The 18,054-nt window shown below is 39.2% G+C and overlaps 1 protein-coding gene across 3 annotated transcripts; it reads right to left on the bottom strand.

Moving 5' to 3' along the window:
- Positions 1-539: 539 nt before the first annotated feature.
- Positions 540-17,630, bottom strand: cept1b (choline/ethanolamine phosphotransferase 1b). Of its 3 annotated transcripts, XM_037102004.1 has the most exons (11): positions 17,403-17,629; positions 15,784-15,860; positions 15,237-15,539; positions 12,851-13,025; positions 11,474-11,621; positions 11,244-11,385; positions 9,035-9,119; positions 8,588-8,719; positions 6,940-7,098; positions 6,475-6,600; positions 2,667-5,770 (listed from the first exon to the last, which is right to left on the bottom strand). In XM_037102004.1, the coding sequence occupies exons 3-11, from the start codon at positions 15,425-15,427 to the stop codon at positions 5,648-5,650; spliced, it is 1,281 nt and encodes a 426-aa protein (XP_036957899.1). In that variant the 5' UTR covers positions 15,428-15,539; positions 15,784-15,860; positions 17,403-17,629; the 3' UTR covers positions 2,667-5,647. The 3 variants fall into 3 exon arrangements, with proteins under 3 accessions (XP_036957900.1, XP_036957899.1, XP_036957898.1); XM_037102005.1 differs by lacking the exons at positions 2,667-5,770; positions 15,784-15,860 and adding an exon at positions 540-1,023 and having other exon boundaries at positions 17,403-17,630; XM_037102003.1 differs by lacking the exon at positions 15,784-15,860.
- Between the last annotated feature and the right edge of the window lie 424 nt (positions 17,631-18,054).

Raw genomic sequence — 18,054 nt, 5'->3', positions numbered from 1 at the left:
CTTTCATGAGACCAATACCTCCATGAAGGCCCAGCAGTCCCCTTTAACTCAACCAAGCCCATCAAATATCAAATGCCCAGTATCACTCTGAATTTTAAATACGCCCCCCTAAAAAATGTAATTAAGATCCATGCGTTATTTCCTGAGAAATTAATGAACATGTCCTAAAAAAAACACTTGATTTTAACACTTTTAAAAGGGTGAATCATTCCTGGATTAATCTTTTTTATCCAGATCAACACCAAATGCTAACAGGATCTATTCTGGACTGAGATCGATCCTCCATCAAAGTTTCGTGGAAACCTTTTTAATAATTTGGTGTAATCCAGCTAAATCCAACAGACAAACAGACACGGGTGACATCATGAGCTCCTTGGTGGAGTGAATGATCTTTATATTCCATTTCTGCCAACAGATTTCCTTAAATCCTTCACATTGATTTGGTGTGTTTGTTTTTCAGCTGTATCATCAGTGGTTTTCAGCAGACGGGGGAAGGAACGAGGACACGAATGGTAAAAAAAAAAGAAGAAAAAGCTGCGTCCAGGTGGGAATATGAAATTTATTTGCATTGGTAGGGTGGAGGAGAGATTGTCAGGTGATCTTGTTTACTGTTTACGTCTAAGAACACACTGTTCTGCACACTGGTGATATACCTGAGCTTGGCAGTCTGGCCGACAGAAGACAAACTTCTACACAAGCTTCCTCAGAGTCGAGACACACACAGTGACGACATGCACATCATGAGAGGGCTCTTCTCCGTACGGAACGATGGAAAAACAAACGCGTTTAAGGCAAACTTTACTAGAAACAATGAGAGAGTTGACCTGACATCAGTAACTACGCACACGTGAGCTGACGATGCCGAGTCTCACAGAGTTATTCTGAAAAGTCTTTTAGGTTTGTGGGTTATACAAAGAATCTCCGGCTACAGTACAAACTGTACAGCGGTATCGTACACATGCAGACGAGGGCGTCACTTCTCTTCCCCTCTTCTCACTCAGACGCGACTGTGCAGAGACGCCACTGCACAAAACACAGATGAGACATTCAAGGACCACCTGTTCGTCGTCAGTAACACTTTAGATGCATCTGTAATCATTTACACCAAAAAACATCTCTAACAGAAATAAACATTTAGTTATATCAACATGAAGCTGTTCTTTAAAAGGGTCAGTTCACACAAATCACAAACTTAATTTCTCCTACAAACCTCAGTTAGTATTTAATCATAATAATAATAATAATGTGGATAATGTTTAGTTTGTGGTGATGAAAACTATGTTCTTATCATACAATAATTTCTGAAATATTTACACGATCCTTGAAATAATCGCACTAAATCACAAACTTTATTCTCAACTTTTTCCCACTAACTTTACATGATCAACTGTAAATACTCTAAATACGGCAACTGTCTTGTGACATTTTACTCCTTCTCTCTCAATATGATATAAAATCTTAAAGTTTAATTTGTTTCTCTTGGCAGCGCGTCTTCTTAGAAACCATCATGACTTCCTTCCAAATATTTAATGTAATCTGTGTGATCCTGTAAAGCACTTTGAGTTGTGCTTTACAAATAAACCTGCCTAATATAATTATTCTCTTAAATACAGAAATTATTTATATTTTCCTCAAACTGAAACTGTACTCTCAGTATTTGAATATTCTCTCTCAACACTTTTTTTTGAAGGATTACCATTTTATTCTTCAAATGTTTCCATTTTAAAAAATTGTCTCTGTTGCCAAACAATCTTATTTTCCTAAATTACAGCGAGCTGACTCAGAACTTTATTGTCAATATATTATACTTTATATAACAAATACTGAAACCATTTAGTTGTAACTACTTAATATAATTACCTTCTTATAAAGTCAAACATTTGAGTGATGATTTTTTTTAAAAACTTTAATTCAATGAAATGCAACCATTTTCTCAGTATATCCCAAAAAAAAAAATTTTTTAAATAAAATTCTTGTATTTTTAAACCCGGGCCCTTTATTTAAATGTTCTGGTGTTTAAATAATTCATACTTAGCAAAACGTTTTTGAATCAGCCTCAGCTGCCGGTCGCGACACGGCTGCTGCATAAATCCTTTGGGGAACTCTGAACCATCCAGGTAACATCCACTAAAAGGTTAAAGTGTCATTTTAACTGTCTGAGAACGTTACAGGAAACAAATCCAACACAGATTAACCTTTTTGTTGAATGATAAGATCAGTTGTGTAACCAGAAACACAAGTCTCGCTCTGAAATCTCACAAAAGGCGAGTAGTGTTGTTGCAGGAACTCGACGACGTCATGGTGAGTCACAGATTCTGACAAGTTACAGGAAACAACTGAAACAACTCACATGGTTTCAGAACTCGACTTGAACGAGACTTTGTTTCTGGTTAAAAGACGATCTTACACTTAAAGGATCTAAACTTTTCTCTAATGTTGTCAGACACTTAGTTAATCATCGGCGGCAAAAACAAAAAAACAAAAAATTTAGTAGGTATGAATTATTTACACACCAAAACATGTAAATAAAAACACGCTGGTTTAAAAAAAAAAAATACCTGAATCTCCCTTTAAGATCTCACAGGACATTCAAGGACATGTAAGTTTGTGAATTGTGTGAAGTCACCCTTTAAAGCTTTTCTGTATAGAAATCAGACCAACAGTCCTTTTTTTTTTTTTTCCCCTCAGCAGCGTTGAGGTAAAAAGCAGTTTTATGATAAATCCGTCCAGAACCTGAACTCATCCAGTTAAGACAGCGATGCTGCTCTGACGCTGTTGTACATCAGCGACTCTCACCACAGTCGACACTTCGCATCTTTTAGATTTAAGAACAAACTGTGGCGGCTGCTTACAGTAAATCAGTCAGAAGTATAAATAAAAAAAAAACAGGCACAATACTCAAAAGCAAGAAACTAATCTCTGTTGTTAAACATGTTGTCCACATTAATACAGGCCGTCCAGTACAGGTTCTGTTGAGAAGCAGCAACATTAAACACCCACTCAGTCAGAATGAGGAGCTGTAACAGTAGAGGATGGAGGAGGAGGAGGAGGAGGAGGAGGAGGAGGAGGAGGGAGCAGCAGCCACTTCACATAAACAGGTTTTTATTAACGGTCAGGAACAAAAGTTTGATCTGTCACCACCTTAAAAACTGCCATGTCATCCTGCGACACCGTCTCCTGCACATTCAGCCCAGGTGCACCTGTTCTGCCTCAGCAGGTGTGATTTAAGAGGAAACACGATGTCAACCGGGTTCTGTTGTGAATAAAGTCTCCAAGTAGCTGCAGCCAACGACAACACAGGAGGAAAGGAGTGTGGCGTTCATGAAAATAAGCGGGATGGTGCGCAGGGAGTCGTTAAAAGTCTCGTTAACTGTCGACAAATCCCACGAAAAGACCAAAACCAACAATGGACCGACCCACTAACAGGTACTGCCTGATGGATCAGTTTCCTCTCTGCCACAGAGCTCAACTGTTGTCCAGAAACTATTTTTAAAAAATGCTAATCAGTGAGCCACACACATTATTTAGCCTCAAAACACAAACATACAATCCTGCTGCAGGAAATTTTCCCCTAAACAGAAAAAAATTGGATTAATCCACCGCTGAAAAAACAAACGCTCCAGTGAGCATCTGATTTAGGAAATGAAACTACAAGTAACACTTCATAACATTCATCATTAATAAATAGCAAATTCATAGTTAATTAATCTTTAGTTAAAGGTTATTTCACTGTTAAACAATGAAATGCTTTTTAAATCAGTTATTAAGCGACTGTGCAGGTTTATCAGCATCAGATATAACTTTGTTAGAGATGTCAGAGATCAACTACACAGTATTTATTTACCATTTACAAGCATTATAAACATTCACTCATTGTTAATTAACAGTCAAATTACTGTTAACTTTAATATCAAAGTTTAATTAACTATGAACTGAATAATGTTTATTATAAAGTGTCAAACTATATTCATGTGAGGTGTTCTTAAAGATTTACATCTACATCAGGAACCAATGAGTCAGAGTACAGAGAGACAAACTAAGACACTGTTTTGGTCTTTTGTGGGTTTTGTTGACGAAAAGAAAAATATAGAATAATAAAACCAAGTAGAGACGGAGTGACAGGAAGCAGAGTGACGGCTGGCGGAGCGATCTGAATCTGAGCACTGACTTAAAAAAAAAAAAAAGAGAGAAAAGAAAGAAAGGTGAGACGTCGATACATTCAAGTATTTTCATTGGTGATTCATTTGTTAAATTAATCTGTTGATTAATCCATTAGTTTAGTCTATAAAATGTCAGAAAATGGTGGGAAAAGTCGGCGAGTGTTTCCCAAAACTCAAGACGACGTCCTCAAATATTTTGTCCACGAAGCGAAGACATTCAGTTTACGGTCACAACGAAGGCAAAATCTTTACTAGTTTTCTTTAAATAAAAATCTATTCAAACCAATAGTTATCAAAATAGTCGGCAATGGAGTTTAACAGCTAAAAAGAAATTGATTAATCGTTGCAGCTCTACTTTACAATACGTTGCTTTAATCTTAAAATTCTTGAGTTTTGTTCCAGTTAATTGCAAAATGTGGGAAAATCTGAGCGTCGAGTTTCGTTCTTGTTTACAAGCGTCTGTACCGTTCAACCGCAGCGCTCTAAAAAAAACAAACAAACAAAACAAAAACAGGTGGACCTTTGAGTTTAGACATTCTCTGTGCGTGATTTCTGCTGCCGTGTCCTCGGTGTCCTTCTCTATTTACAATAAAAAAACAATAACGTGCATCTAAAGTGTAACTCCACGAGGCATTAACCAAACTCTAAACTTTATAATGAATATATTAGCAAATAACATTAAACATACGACAATAAATACACTGAAACATCCAAACACCCCCCCGAAAATAATCCCATGTGCAGTTTTAAGTGAGTGGTTCAGTTGACAAACTAAACAAAAACATTGGCAGTGATTATTTTGCAGAACATTCTGACGTATAAAAGAAAAATGTAACAAAGTCGACATTCAGTTTCCTCCCAAACCTCATCTCTGCCGTCGTGAAGCAGCTGCACCGTGTCGTGCGATGTGCAGGAGACGATTTTAAAACCAAATACATGAAGGAAAGAAAGGTTTATAAATGTGTGTCAAAGTGGGATAATTCTTTTTTTTTTTTGTTTTGTTTTAACTTAAAAGAGAAGCACGTACACCGTAACAGTTTGATATTTACAATAGCAAAAAGGTAACGTTATGCAAATATTACAAAAATTATAATCATGAAAAGCAAAGACTTTGATTCGTTTCCTATACATTTTTCTTTGCACAAGAACAGTTAAAACACACGTAAGTTTCTCTCCTTGAACACACCGAGTAGCACCTGTACTCTCCTGAAATATTTGCTCTGTGTGACCATGAGTTTGTCAGAAGGAGGTTCTTATTACTGGGCAGAAGATGAAACTGGTACAAATTCAACTCTGCACTGGTGAAAAAGAAACAATGACAGTAATACTCCAGTATCTTAATATATATTATTTGTCCTCACATTCAGTTGGCAGAAGCACATACGTTACACCACGTCATCCCCTGCATCTCTACGTGGACAACAGAGGGAAGAAAAGATGAGTGCGACTAACAGGAAGGGACAGAGTCAGTAATGGCCGGCGTGTCCTCAGTGAGGAGCGGAACTGAGCACTGAACAAGGCTTGATTTTGAAAACAAAAATGTGAAGGTGGCAGGCAATCTGGTTGCAAACACTGACACAGTAACGCACCAAGTCAAAAAAGGAAATGATCTGCAGGAGAGAGAGAAACACCGTCACTCGTTACAGGCAGGAGAACAGCAGCTGTACACACACTGGAAACACACAACATCAAGTAGTTTCAACATTTTAAATCAAAACTTCTGACTCAATATTTCATAGTTTTCACTTTTTATCTCTCTCATAATTTGACTCTCATCCTACATTTGATTAATTGTGACTTTTACTTTATGATGTCATAGTTTTAACCTTGTGTATCATCATTTGCGTCTCATAATTAGTATAGTTTCTGCAGTAGTAAAAACATTGTAATATTAGTGTATCAGAATTTTGATTCAGTATTTCAAGTCTTTACGAGGCGACATTATAAAACCAAGTTATTAACAATATCTCTTAATCTCATTAATAGTTTTGCCAATACAACATCAAAATTATGTGGCTGAGTTACTCTTTGTACTTGTACTCTTAATACTTTTAATGTCACATCTCACAGAAATTTAAAAAAAAGGTGTGATGTATGAAAAGTGACCACCTGTCGAATGAATACTTTAACACAAAGAGAGGTTGTTTATACCACCAGCACAAGAATTTGACGTTTCTGTTGATAATTTTAGTTAATTGCATCTCATCAACATGTTTTGTAGTTTAATAACATAAAGATTTACTCTCTCTAGTAATTTTACCATTATCACTACAAGTATTTTCAAAATGGACTTTTTAACTTTGTGTGTACTCACCAATGCAATCCACAGCACAAGGTACTCGTCAATAAAACTATTGAAATACTGATCCAGGAACAGTAGTCCTGGCCCCAGGAAGGCTAAATCGTGCAGGTGCATCTCGCTTTTTGTCATATGTGCTACCTGCAGACAGACAGACAGACATAAAGAAACACACACACACACACACACACACACACACACAACTATGAGCAGGTTTCTTCTCAGAGTTTTTGATTTCTGAGATGGCAACAAAATAAACTCAATCTCATGATAACTAATGTGATATAAACAGGCTGCGAACTAAACATAAAGATGCAAACCAGTCCAAACTAACCAACAAACTAACAAATCTGTCTCATATCTTATAAGATATTTTGCCAAATATGAAGAATTTTAATCAGGTAGAATTTAACAGGTCGGTCGGCTTTAAAAAAAAAAAAAACAAAAAAAAAAAACAAAAACAAAACAGGATCAACTTACAACTAATTTATTGGTGATTTTGGCCGAGACGAAGCCAAACGCCAGGATATAAAGACACGGATGTTTCTCGAAGAGCTGGACTGCAGATTTCTTGTATATCATCATGGCCAGAATTATAACTGAACCAATATGTAAGACTGGAGAGAGGACGCTGGTTCCCTGAAGACACCGACACACAAACAGAGACACAGACGGTTAATGTTCAGATGAAGGTCAGAATCTGTCGGAACAACAACCTGTTTATCCTGTTCTGAAACTTCAAGCTGCTCATATTTGTGGAAAAAACATTCTAAGCTAATTGTGAGCACATTAGCACATTAGCTTCATACAGTTAAGTAGTATAATATTTGGCAGCTACTGTTATAAAATCATCTACTTTGGCCAGTACATCCGTCTATCACCAGACAGCAAACACCCAAATAATCTGATGACATCTGCAAGAAAATGGCTTCACTGATGTCAGTGGTCGATGTTTATCTGATATGCGTCATCAGTTTTTGCTCTTGCACATTCATGAGCTACTGGCTCGTGATATTCCTGCTGCCATCTGTGTTTAAGGCTCCACAAGCACTAAAGAAATCTTGTCATTGAGTTAAAAAAGGCTGTTGAAGCGGCTGAAGGGAAATGAGAAGAAGGTTTTTATACTGAAGGTTGTTTCATGAGTTCGTATGACTGACTTTGCGCTCTGTCAAAGTTATTTTCAGTTATGTTTCTTTTATAAAGTTCTTGGTCGCGCTCGCCAAAAACAAAACAACACTGGTATCACACTGGTGGATCTTCCGCATTTCTAAATATTGAAATGACACAGAGTGACGATGCATACAGACACTGGCTGGTTTAGCTAAACAGAAGCCGTCTAGTTTGATTCTTAGTTTGGTCATCAGGCTCAGAAGTCCAGTATCAGTCAGGCTTTAGTTAGAACGACTCGACTGGGTCAAATCCTATAAATGAAGCACTCGGAACAACCAAAATGTTTTTTCATTGGAAAAACACAGCAAGTTTAAGCCAAATTTAAACAGTCATTCTTCCCAGACAAATATCTGCAAACTATATTATATGCTGCCATCAAGAAAGCTGTAATGTCAATCTTTTTTCCAACAAACTCCAACGAAGACCAACTGGATGTTGAGACTTCTGCTCAAAGATCGGAGAGAACGACTCCTCTCTAAATCTAAAAGGTTGATAAATTCTTGCAGCTGCTAAAACTTCATGGTGTTTGTTTCCTGGTAAGATGACCGCTGACACGTTACTGTATGAACTGATGTGTTTTTATATCGTCTGCATGAACACAAAGGTGACAAACTGTTTGTTCTAATATGTTTTACTGAAATATATATATATATATATATATATATATATATATATATATATATATATATATATATATATATATATATATATATATATATATATATATATATATATATATATAAATATATAAATAAATAAATAAATAAAGTTTACTCTTTCTCACAAATGTCTTTGCTCAAGGCACAAAAACAACACTTTCTCTTTTCATAGCGTCTTGTTCATTCTGGTTTGTTTTCCTCCCTGCTGCATGTTTGCACTTGTCACACTGACGCACAGATTCATCTGTAATATAAACAACATCCATCCTGATGAGCTGAGCTCAAGATTCCAGACTTACTGCTATTGTGGATCCGTTTTTGCCCACGCCTCCTGTAAAAATAACTCTGAAGTAATTGGTGCAGGAGAAGATGGCTCCTAAAAAAGTGCAGATGGCAGGAACCATTTTCATCTGGATATTTAGGATCGGAATCTGGGAAAGAAGACAGGAAAACAGGAAAAATGAAGGAGAGATTATAAAATACAGACATTTGGATCATTTACAGTCCTGATCAAACTGTAATCTTCCCTCTTTTCTTATAATTTATGAGTAGATTTAGGTTAGAAAATAATAAAAGGGCATTTAAAAGACAGACTTTGAATTTCTGATAACAATTAAAACTGTTAAAACATGAATGTTAGAGCAGCATTTTAAGTTCCAACATAAACATCTTTACACAGTTACTCATAATTACATCATCAGTGTCGTTAATGTCAGTCTGTAAGAATTAGAACCAATCACAATTACCAGTGACTGCCAAAAAGCAGATCCTCCCACGGCGGCCAGCAAATACATGGCTATTATGAAGATTTGCACCTCAGTCACATCAATGCTGAGTGGGAGGAGAAAGCAGAGAGTTCACAGTGAGGATTAGTGACGTCTAACCGGCGCACCGTCATCCTGCAGCTCCTGTTCCTCCGCGTCTCACAACTTTAATTCGAAGGTTAAAGATTCGCTGCATTAAAGACTCAGTCTGTAATATTTCACTGGCTCTAGAAATAAAAATAAAAAAAAGGTCACTGACAGACAACCGGAAACTGTTCCGGTACGTAACTCCCTGTAAACAACATGCTGCTATTTTTACATTTCTGTTAGAATTCAGGTGAAACAAATGAGACACAACATTTTTATCAGAGAGCTTTTCAGATGGTGGGACAAGACCAGCTGTTTCCAGTCTATGCTCAGCTAGGCTAACCACACACTTTGAAACATTATTTCATTGATTTGATTGTTATTTTCAAGTGTTAATTTAATGTATAAAACATCAGAAATCATTTGAAAAAAACTTACTGAAAGTTGCTTTGTTTGTTCAAAACCCAAATATATTTAGTTTACAGTCTTGATAGACGCAGATACATAACTAGCAAATTCATGCAACATGGCACCTGTCAGATTTCAACATCGTCTTGTTCACTAACATTTTATACACACTCAGGTGTTTCACTCTCTGTGCCTTGTGTTGGTGTTTTGATAAAAATACAAAGATGAACCTTTGTCTCAGTCCGTCACACAGGTATTTTATATCCACCTAATTCCTATCCGCCATATTTTGGACGGATTATGTGTGTTACCTCTCGTGCATTCTGTCACCAGAACCGGCTTTTTTTAGGATGCTAAACCTCTTTCTGTGAGCGACTGAGCGGCATATAATCCTTCATGTGATTAATTACCTAATGAAGATCTGGTTTAGCTACTTTATCGACTGAATTCTACCAACACAATTATCATTGCTGCTCAGCTGACACTTTCGACGCCTTGAGAGTGCAGCTGGTTGACAGTTATTATTATACTTTGTTTACTCACACCAGTTGGTACACAAAGTATCCACTTCCACTTTTGTGAAAGGCGATATACAGAAGAATCACACATGACTGTTTCTCCAACCTCCCCAGTGACACTCGCGCATAATGATGTCAAGTTAAGACGCATCCTGATTTAGAATTTTTTTTTTAAAAAAAAGAAGATTTTGAATTAGAACTATGCAGTTATTTTCCGCCCGCTGGTGTAACTGAAGCGCTGTTATTTTACTGACTGCACCTTTAAGCAGGACAGACTGAATTTAAATTCTCCCAGCGACTCCGTGACGCTCAGCGGTCGCTGTGGAAGGAGACGGCAGTGAGCCACGCAGCAGCAGCAGCAGCAGCAGCAGCAGCAGCAGCAGCAGCAGCAGCAGCAGGTTTACCATCATGTTCCACAGACAGGGACCCACAGAGGCTGTGAGCATCTGCAGTCCTGCCAGACAGAGCTGCACCTCTGTTATGTCAAATCTACACACAAAACACATCCACGTTAACTGCAACTGAACTGGACATCTGCCTGCTCCCCTGCAATCTAACAACAGGACGACTGCTCCGCTTTTTAATAAGTAAGGTGAATGAAAAAGTGTTTTCAGATTTGACAGACGGACTGATCTTGTTGTTCTCGTCTTTCAGCCGGTTCACGTCCACCAGATGTGTGTTTAAGACTTTATGCTGGCGGTCTGTACGTGGAGGCGACTCAGCTACTTCACTCAGCACTCCACTTTCTTCCTGCTTTGAGTCTATCTTGTCAAACCTGAACTGTACTTCCTGTTGTTGGCATGAAGGCGACTGTGCTGACTGTTGATCACACGAGTCCTTTGACACTGCAAGTGATCAGAGAGTTTTTTTGTTTCAGATGTTTCCTGATTCAAACCATCACTCTGTTTAATCTCCTGATAACTTTAAATATTGATGCATTTGATGTGTATTTGGAATAAAAATGGGCTTCTGCAGGAAAACAGGTTTTTGAATCAGTGCTGAAACTCGGGTATCATATTGGTGGCAGTATTAAAATATAAACACTCAGACCTGGTAAGGAATCAACCGTTCTTCCTGAGATGGGAGGACTTCACAAACGGCTGAAAATGATCATATTGCTTTCCCAAAACATTCAAAACTACAAAATTAAAAGAAAAGCAAGCAGTTTGTCGACTCACATGCCAAAGCGCAGCGTTCCTGACACGTATGTTTGCCAGTGAGCACAGTAGAACATAAACATCCCGGCGAAGCAGCAGAAGAACATCCAGTCCGGATTGGTTCCCATCTGCACTGCTATACTGGTTCCCAACACCACAAACACTGCAGGGACAAACACAAGAAACAGTCAGTGTTAGGAGAGGCCGGCAGATTCTCTGGGCGACAGTGCAACAACCAGGAACAAACTGACCGGTGGAGAGGGAGTCACAGCCGTGGTCAAACAGCTCGCCTAGCGGAGAGCTGCTATTGGTGCGTCTGGCCTGCTTCCCGTCAATGGCGTCCAATGACTGGTAGATAAACAGACCCACAGCACACAGCAGGTACGCCCAGAGAGGAGCCTGAAACAACACACACACACACACACACACACATTCAAGCAGGAGTCGCTCATACAAGTGAATGAAATGAGCTCCAGATTCTTCATTTACTGTCAAATATGACAAAAGAAAAAGCAGCACATTTTCACATTTAAGGAGCTGGAACCGGCTAATGTTTGAGATTTCTGCTTGAAAAAATGACTGTCGTGATGAATCGATTATCAGAATAGTTGGAATTTATGTTCTTGTGACTGACTAATCAATTAATCAGCTTGATAACACTCGAGAGCCTCCAGGCTGCCATGGGGAGAAGATTATAAAGAGGGGAGTGTACGACTCTTTATGCTTTCTTGTCTTAAACATAAACATCCACACTTAAATCTTTTCTCACATCAAACATTTCCCATGGCCTGTCTGACTGAACAGATGATCTCACACAGACATTTCAGCAATTTCTATATTCCTCATCATTGTTATGTTGAAGGTCAGTTTCCCGAAAATGCCTCATTAATGGAGCTGTCATTGTCCCCGTGATCAAATACACCCGGAGCTGGCTGCTGGCGCGACAGCCAGCAGAAACAGATATTGATAAAAATTCTGTCAATAAACATCAGAGTGACACACGCAGGCTGTGGAGGCAGAAGCACCTCCACAAACTTGACGTACAGCCTTATTTTCTGGACATGTAATAACCACAGATGAGCTGATCCAAAATACTTCACTGGAGAGTAGTGATCAACTTTTTGGCTCTTGGCCACATTTTGCATTTGACCATCTCATTTAAACCAGACCGTAAGTTCTAATTTAACAACATTTTATCACATGTTAATGAAAAGCATCCCCGTACACTGATCACCTCCTTTTTAATTTGCTTTAAATTCAAATTCAAAACTTCTCTCTACTCTGCTGCTCCTGCCGCCTTTGTAACTAACTCAATTTTTATCCATGAATCTATTCAAATTTCTTCTCCTTTGTCATGTTTTTCAATCAGTTTTTTAAATCACTGCCAAGTTGGCATTAAAAAAAACAAACAAATGACAAAAATCTTCTGCAGATGTTTCAAATTAAAATCCTTACAGCCTTTCTTTACTTGTCATCATTCAACTGGAACATTTGCTTAAAGTTTTTAAGGTTCATTGGCAGAAGTAGATAAAAAACGACAAAGTAGACCCAACTAGATTTAATCGGACATGCTGAATATGTTTCAACATAGAGAATGTTCTGTGTAACGTCTCTGTAGGACGGCGAACCTGTTCAGTGGCAGTCGGACAGTAGTAGACGAGCACGAGGGTGGTGAAGACATTGGTGGCCAGGCCGATGATGGTGATGAGGTTTGGGGCAATCCAGGCAGGAACTCGTCCCACCAACCATTCCCAGTAACGCTGCATGAGAGGCTCCAGCAGGGAGCGTCCAGCGCTGCTGTACCTGCAGGGACAGACAACCGCCAGGTGAGGACATGATGGCTTTACTCTGGTGATTCACCTGAACCTCAGGATGATGTTGGAATCATAGGACCAGCTGACAATAAACCTGACTGATGTTGACTGAACAATTAGTTGTTTTTATACAGAAATCACGATTTAAATGAGAAAATCAGCTACAATAGAAACTGTCACCTCAGCTGCAGATACTCAAGGTCAGTTCTGTTAGTGTGCATAAGAATTACCGCCTCAGCAAAACAGTCAAGTTACAGTTTACGTCCTTATGACTCACAAAATATGGAGTGAAGACTCTGAAGGATTTTAACAAAAAAAGCATTATGTGTATTTCTGGCGAAATGTACGATCGCAGCGAGAAACATCCGTCCTTCACTAACAGACTACAGTTTTACAAGGGAGCACAGATGCTGACGGAGAGCTTCATCACATGGTGTAACCACAATCACCTGAAGCACAAAATCAGCAAAACCACTGAGCTTGTGGTCGACTACCAGAGGAACAGGAGGTTCCCTTTCATGTTCGTCATCCAGGGAGAGGAAGCGAAAAAAAAAAAGACCTTGGGGCCCAAATCAATAACTGGCAGGCCGGGGACGTCACACTGAAGTTCTCCTCAGGAAGAGACAGAGCAGACGGTTCTGACTGAAGAGACTCAGGATACAAAACTGATTTGAATTGACTTGTTCAGTGTTATTGTTCCTGTTCTGCTGGATGTCTATTAATGTGCAAGTTGACTGAGAGAAAAACAAATCCTCGTATGTGTTCACATGTACGGCCAATAATGTTGAAGCTGAGATAGTAGATGATGCATCAAATATGGACGTTTCAGCAGGGAAGCAACGAATACTAAAACCTGGAAACCTCACACAGTGTCATGGAGAACACTCAACAAGATGAGATACCAGTTCAGAGTCCGACCACATGTGAAATATGGTCACAGTCGTCCCGTCTGGTCCTGAATCATGGCTTTGAGTAACTACCAGAAATAATATTTATGATGTCACAGTGAAGCTGAACGTTTGGATATAAAACGTCATCACTTCATCATTTTATCCGTTTAGATATTAGTGTGAAAATGTCTCATAATAAGCTGATGAATTCTTGAGTTATGGACAAAAACCTGTTCTGTGGGGTCACGATGACCTTTCACCTTTGACTGACCAAAATCTCAGTTCATCCTGGAAACCAAGTGGACATTTGTGCCAAATATAAGGACGTTTCTTCAAGGTGTTTCTGAGATATCATGTTTATAAGAACGGGAGAGAGAAGAAGGGAGCTCTTTGTTAGGATGGTAATGTAAGGAGAGGGTTTAGCTTTTAAGTGTATTACATCCTTTTCTATATAAACAATTTTCGTAATATCAACTACGGACAGGTCAGCAGTTGTTGAGTGTGAATGACAGACAGATATTTCACCTGTTAAACTCATCATATCATCATTTAAAACGCCCTGAATTAAGACTTGTACGACTCAAAACCGTGAAACAGCAAACATTAGCTCAAGCTGCCGCAGAGCAGAATCATCAGCAGTTCAGTTTAGCTGACAACAGTCCAAACAAATCACCGTCAGACCTGATAATCCTGCATTCTGTCATTTAGACAACTAGACGCCTGTGCAGCTGTCGCCACTAAATATAATGAAATCATAATGACTCCGCATTATGTTCTTGAGTCTATTCAAGTGGGAACAAGTTAAGCTTGTGAAAACATTTCAGTACAGTCAGGTCTTGTTTCAAACAGTGTTCATCACATAATCACTTAATTTGCATGAATAAATAACAGTTTGAACCACAGTCACCCGGAGAGATACTGTGTTTGAAGTGCGCTCTCTGTCAGATTCTCATGATGTTACAAACGACCCTCTCATCCGGGAGAACGATGTAAGACGCCGTCTGGTCAACACAGACTCTGATCCATCTATATCAGACTGCTTCACCTCTGGGCATCTCTGTATAGTTGCATACATACAATAGCGACGCCACAGACTGAACGTAACATTAAAGCAACATTCAGTAGCTTTTAAAGCAGCGCTGGAGAAAGATGGCTGATTGTTGAGCATTATCCAGCTCAGCATCAGCATTTGATAACTTGGGGATGAGACTCAACAATCGACCTTCTTGTTCCAGAAACCTACGTACCGTTGCTTTAAATAACTCCGCATGAAGGTGTACTTCAGTCTGTAGGTCAGAAATCACTGTTACCTGTGCTCCTCCAGTCTCTTGAGCTGGTGTCTGGACAGGGGGGGCGAGGGCAGCTCGATCAGCCTGCGCAGCACTCCGGGGGCCAGCCAGCAGGCCGCCTCCATGCCCATGCCCTGTCCAGGGTCCTTGTCCCGGCCAGGGGCTCGACGAGAACGCAGGCCCCCCGCCTGCTGCTGCCCCGCCGTGCTCATGGAGCCCTGCTGCCTGCTGGTCTGGTCCCTGATGGCTCTGGCTCTGCCTCTGCCACTGTCCTGCCGGAGGGGCTAAAGATCCACACTGGGGCTGGATGAGGCTGGACAGTACCTGGGGAAAATCAGAAATCATGAGTACAGCTTAAAAAAAAAACAGAGAAGCAGCTTAATAACGCTTCAGCTAATGATTAAAACATTTTCTCTGTTTATTTACTTGTCATTAATTTGCTCATTATGCTGTTCACCCAAAGACATTCAGCTTACAATAACAACAGACAGAAAAGAAGCAAATCCTCACATTGGAGAAGCTGCTACCAGAGAGTGGTTTGTGTTTTTTTGCTTGGAAAATTACTTACAGGAGGATTAATTGTTAATCAATAGAAATCAAAGATCAGACTCCTCAGAGGCGCTGGTGGATGTCAGCACTCAAGAACTAAAATGATCAGCAGAAGTCACATTTTAGGAAATGTTAAGATATAATGTAAAATTTTTACTTTGGTAAAAGTAAAAGTCACCCATGTGAATAATACTTGATTAAAAAGGTTAAAAATACCTTATATTAAATGAACTATCAAAAAAAAAAAATACACATTATTATACATTTATTTACATGTAAATTATTAGTCTGATCAACTCCAATATTCAATACGTTTTTGAATCAGTGATTTTTTTCTGATTGCAGATAAAATAAACTAATTTAAAAACACTTTATTTTGTCTCTGTCGTAGTATCAATCTGCAAAGTAACTAGATGGGGTCGACTGATATGGATTTTTTTTAGAGCTGATACCGATTATTAGAATATCAAGGCACCCAAAAATCAATATTATTTGTCTGATATTCATTTGCAGCAAAAATTACAATATTTGTGTCAAAACAGGGATAAAATAAACCAAAGGACAATTTACTCAAATACAATTTTTCTGTACTTTCCTTAAACTTCATCTTCACTACATTTAACTGCTACATCTAGTAATTCATTACTTTGCAGATTTAGATAATTCTTTAGTTAATAGGCTGTTAATTGTTTTACCAATCATACAGTGTTGCGGGCTGGACTTTGTGCAAAAAGATGCTGCATCAGAGACAACGGAGCACATTTTTAAAAATTAGTTTATTTTATTGACAGAAAAAAATCTGATGCAGATTGATTGACTGAGTATCAGCCCAGTTATCGAATAAATATAGTGGGGTTATAAAGTACAATACTGGCCTCCATAGTGTAATGGAGTGTCAGTGTATTAAGCAACAGAAAGTACTCAATATATAAGTACAATACTGGAGTAAAAGTACTCAGTTTACATCCCATGATGATGGTCAGCAGCAGCCCTGGACTGTCACACGTGTTGCTGTTGTACACTGACAACATCAGTCCTGTTCTGCTGCCACCGGACTGCCTGATATCTGTGACTCTGACATGTAAGAATACCTCAAATGTCTTCAGACAAGCTAATCAGTGTTTAATCAGCTAACTGCTAACTGTGTTTAAATCAAAGACAGTGTCCTGGTTCCTGTTGATGGACCGTGTCTTGTGTTGCTAAAAATTATATAAAATATAAAATATATATATATATATAATTTCTTGTGACTGTCAGCAACACATGAGCTCCTGAAAAACAAACAAACAATCTGCCTCAGCGGTTTGCTAATGCTGCCCTGTTAGCGAAGTAGCATCAGTACTGCTGATGTTGAAGATTAGCATTAGCTAAAAGGTGGTTGTAACGTCCGCTCAGCCGCTACGGAAACACTCGTGTCAGCTTGGGAAATGTACAGTTTCTCGCCTGCTGTTGGCTCGTTATTACTTATTCATACTTTCGCGTCTGAAAAATGTCATTTATCATTTATGAGGTAGTTTAAATTACACTGTGCTGTTGACACCTCCCTTGAAGACTGCGGCTAGCTTCGGGCTAGCTTGACGAGCTAACCCGAAGACGGCTAGCAGGCTTGCTGAGCTGACGGATGTAACGCCGACTGACCTGGCCGATTAAAGGACGAGAGCCGCGGACAGTCCGAGGGGCGGTGAGGGCGCTTCGAGCCAGCAGACAGGACCCCTCTGTGGGTGGACAGTTTGAGACCGTCTCCTTGTGACTTATAACGCCGGAGAAACGTTTGCAGATGTAGGTGGATCACCGCGACCGGTGTCACTGTGGCTGTCACAGGAAGCTAGTTCTCGTTAGCCATCACGGAAATCTCGCGTGGCTGTCTCGTTAATATGGACTGTGAGCCCTGAGTCAGGACTCGCAGGCAGACAGGTTCCTCCTTCTCTTCTCTGACAGGTTTATGCTTCTTAAAGGAGCAAATTTCTGCTTTTCACATGAGAAATGTGTGTTTATCACTTAAATAACCTTCTCTCATCATTATCTCTGATATGGACCTTGCAGGAACAGTGTTTACAGCTTTATTAACTAACTACACAAGACAGCCTGTGCAGAAAAATGACAGCTGAAAAATACTTGAGACTTAAAAACAATTACTGCCTGTTGCTGTGTTTATCTCCAGATGTGTAGTTTTGGTGCAAATTACAGGAACACATAACACATAGAGAGAGATTTAAAGCAACAGATGAAGTTTGTCTCTAATGTCACTAAAGTTACAGACACATCAGCCCTGCAGACAGTCCTGCTAATG

This window comes from Acanthopagrus latus, chromosome 6 (assembly GCF_904848185.1).
Source record: "Acanthopagrus latus isolate v.2019 chromosome 6, fAcaLat1.1, whole genome shotgun sequence".
Taxonomy (NCBI): domain Eukaryota; kingdom Metazoa; phylum Chordata; class Actinopteri; order Spariformes; family Sparidae; genus Acanthopagrus; species Acanthopagrus latus.
The sequence above is the reverse complement of the archived record's forward strand: the minus strand, read 5'-3'. Positions and strand labels throughout refer to the sequence as shown.

Bases quoted from the DNA above. Each gene is read 5' to 3' on its own strand.
- cept1b (XM_037102004.1), bottom strand. From the start codon at position 15,427: ATGAGCACGGCGGGGCAGCAGCAGGCGGGGGGCCTGCGTTCTCGTCGA. The intron at 11,622-12,850 runs GTTCGCCGTCCT...GTGTTGTTTCAG, and splicing joins GTCCGACTGCCACTGAACAG to GCTCCTCTCTGGGCGTACCT. The intron at 6,601-6,939 runs GTAAGTTGATCC...GTCTGTCTGCAG, and splicing joins AAATCACCAATAAATTAGTT to GTAGCACATATGACAAAAAG.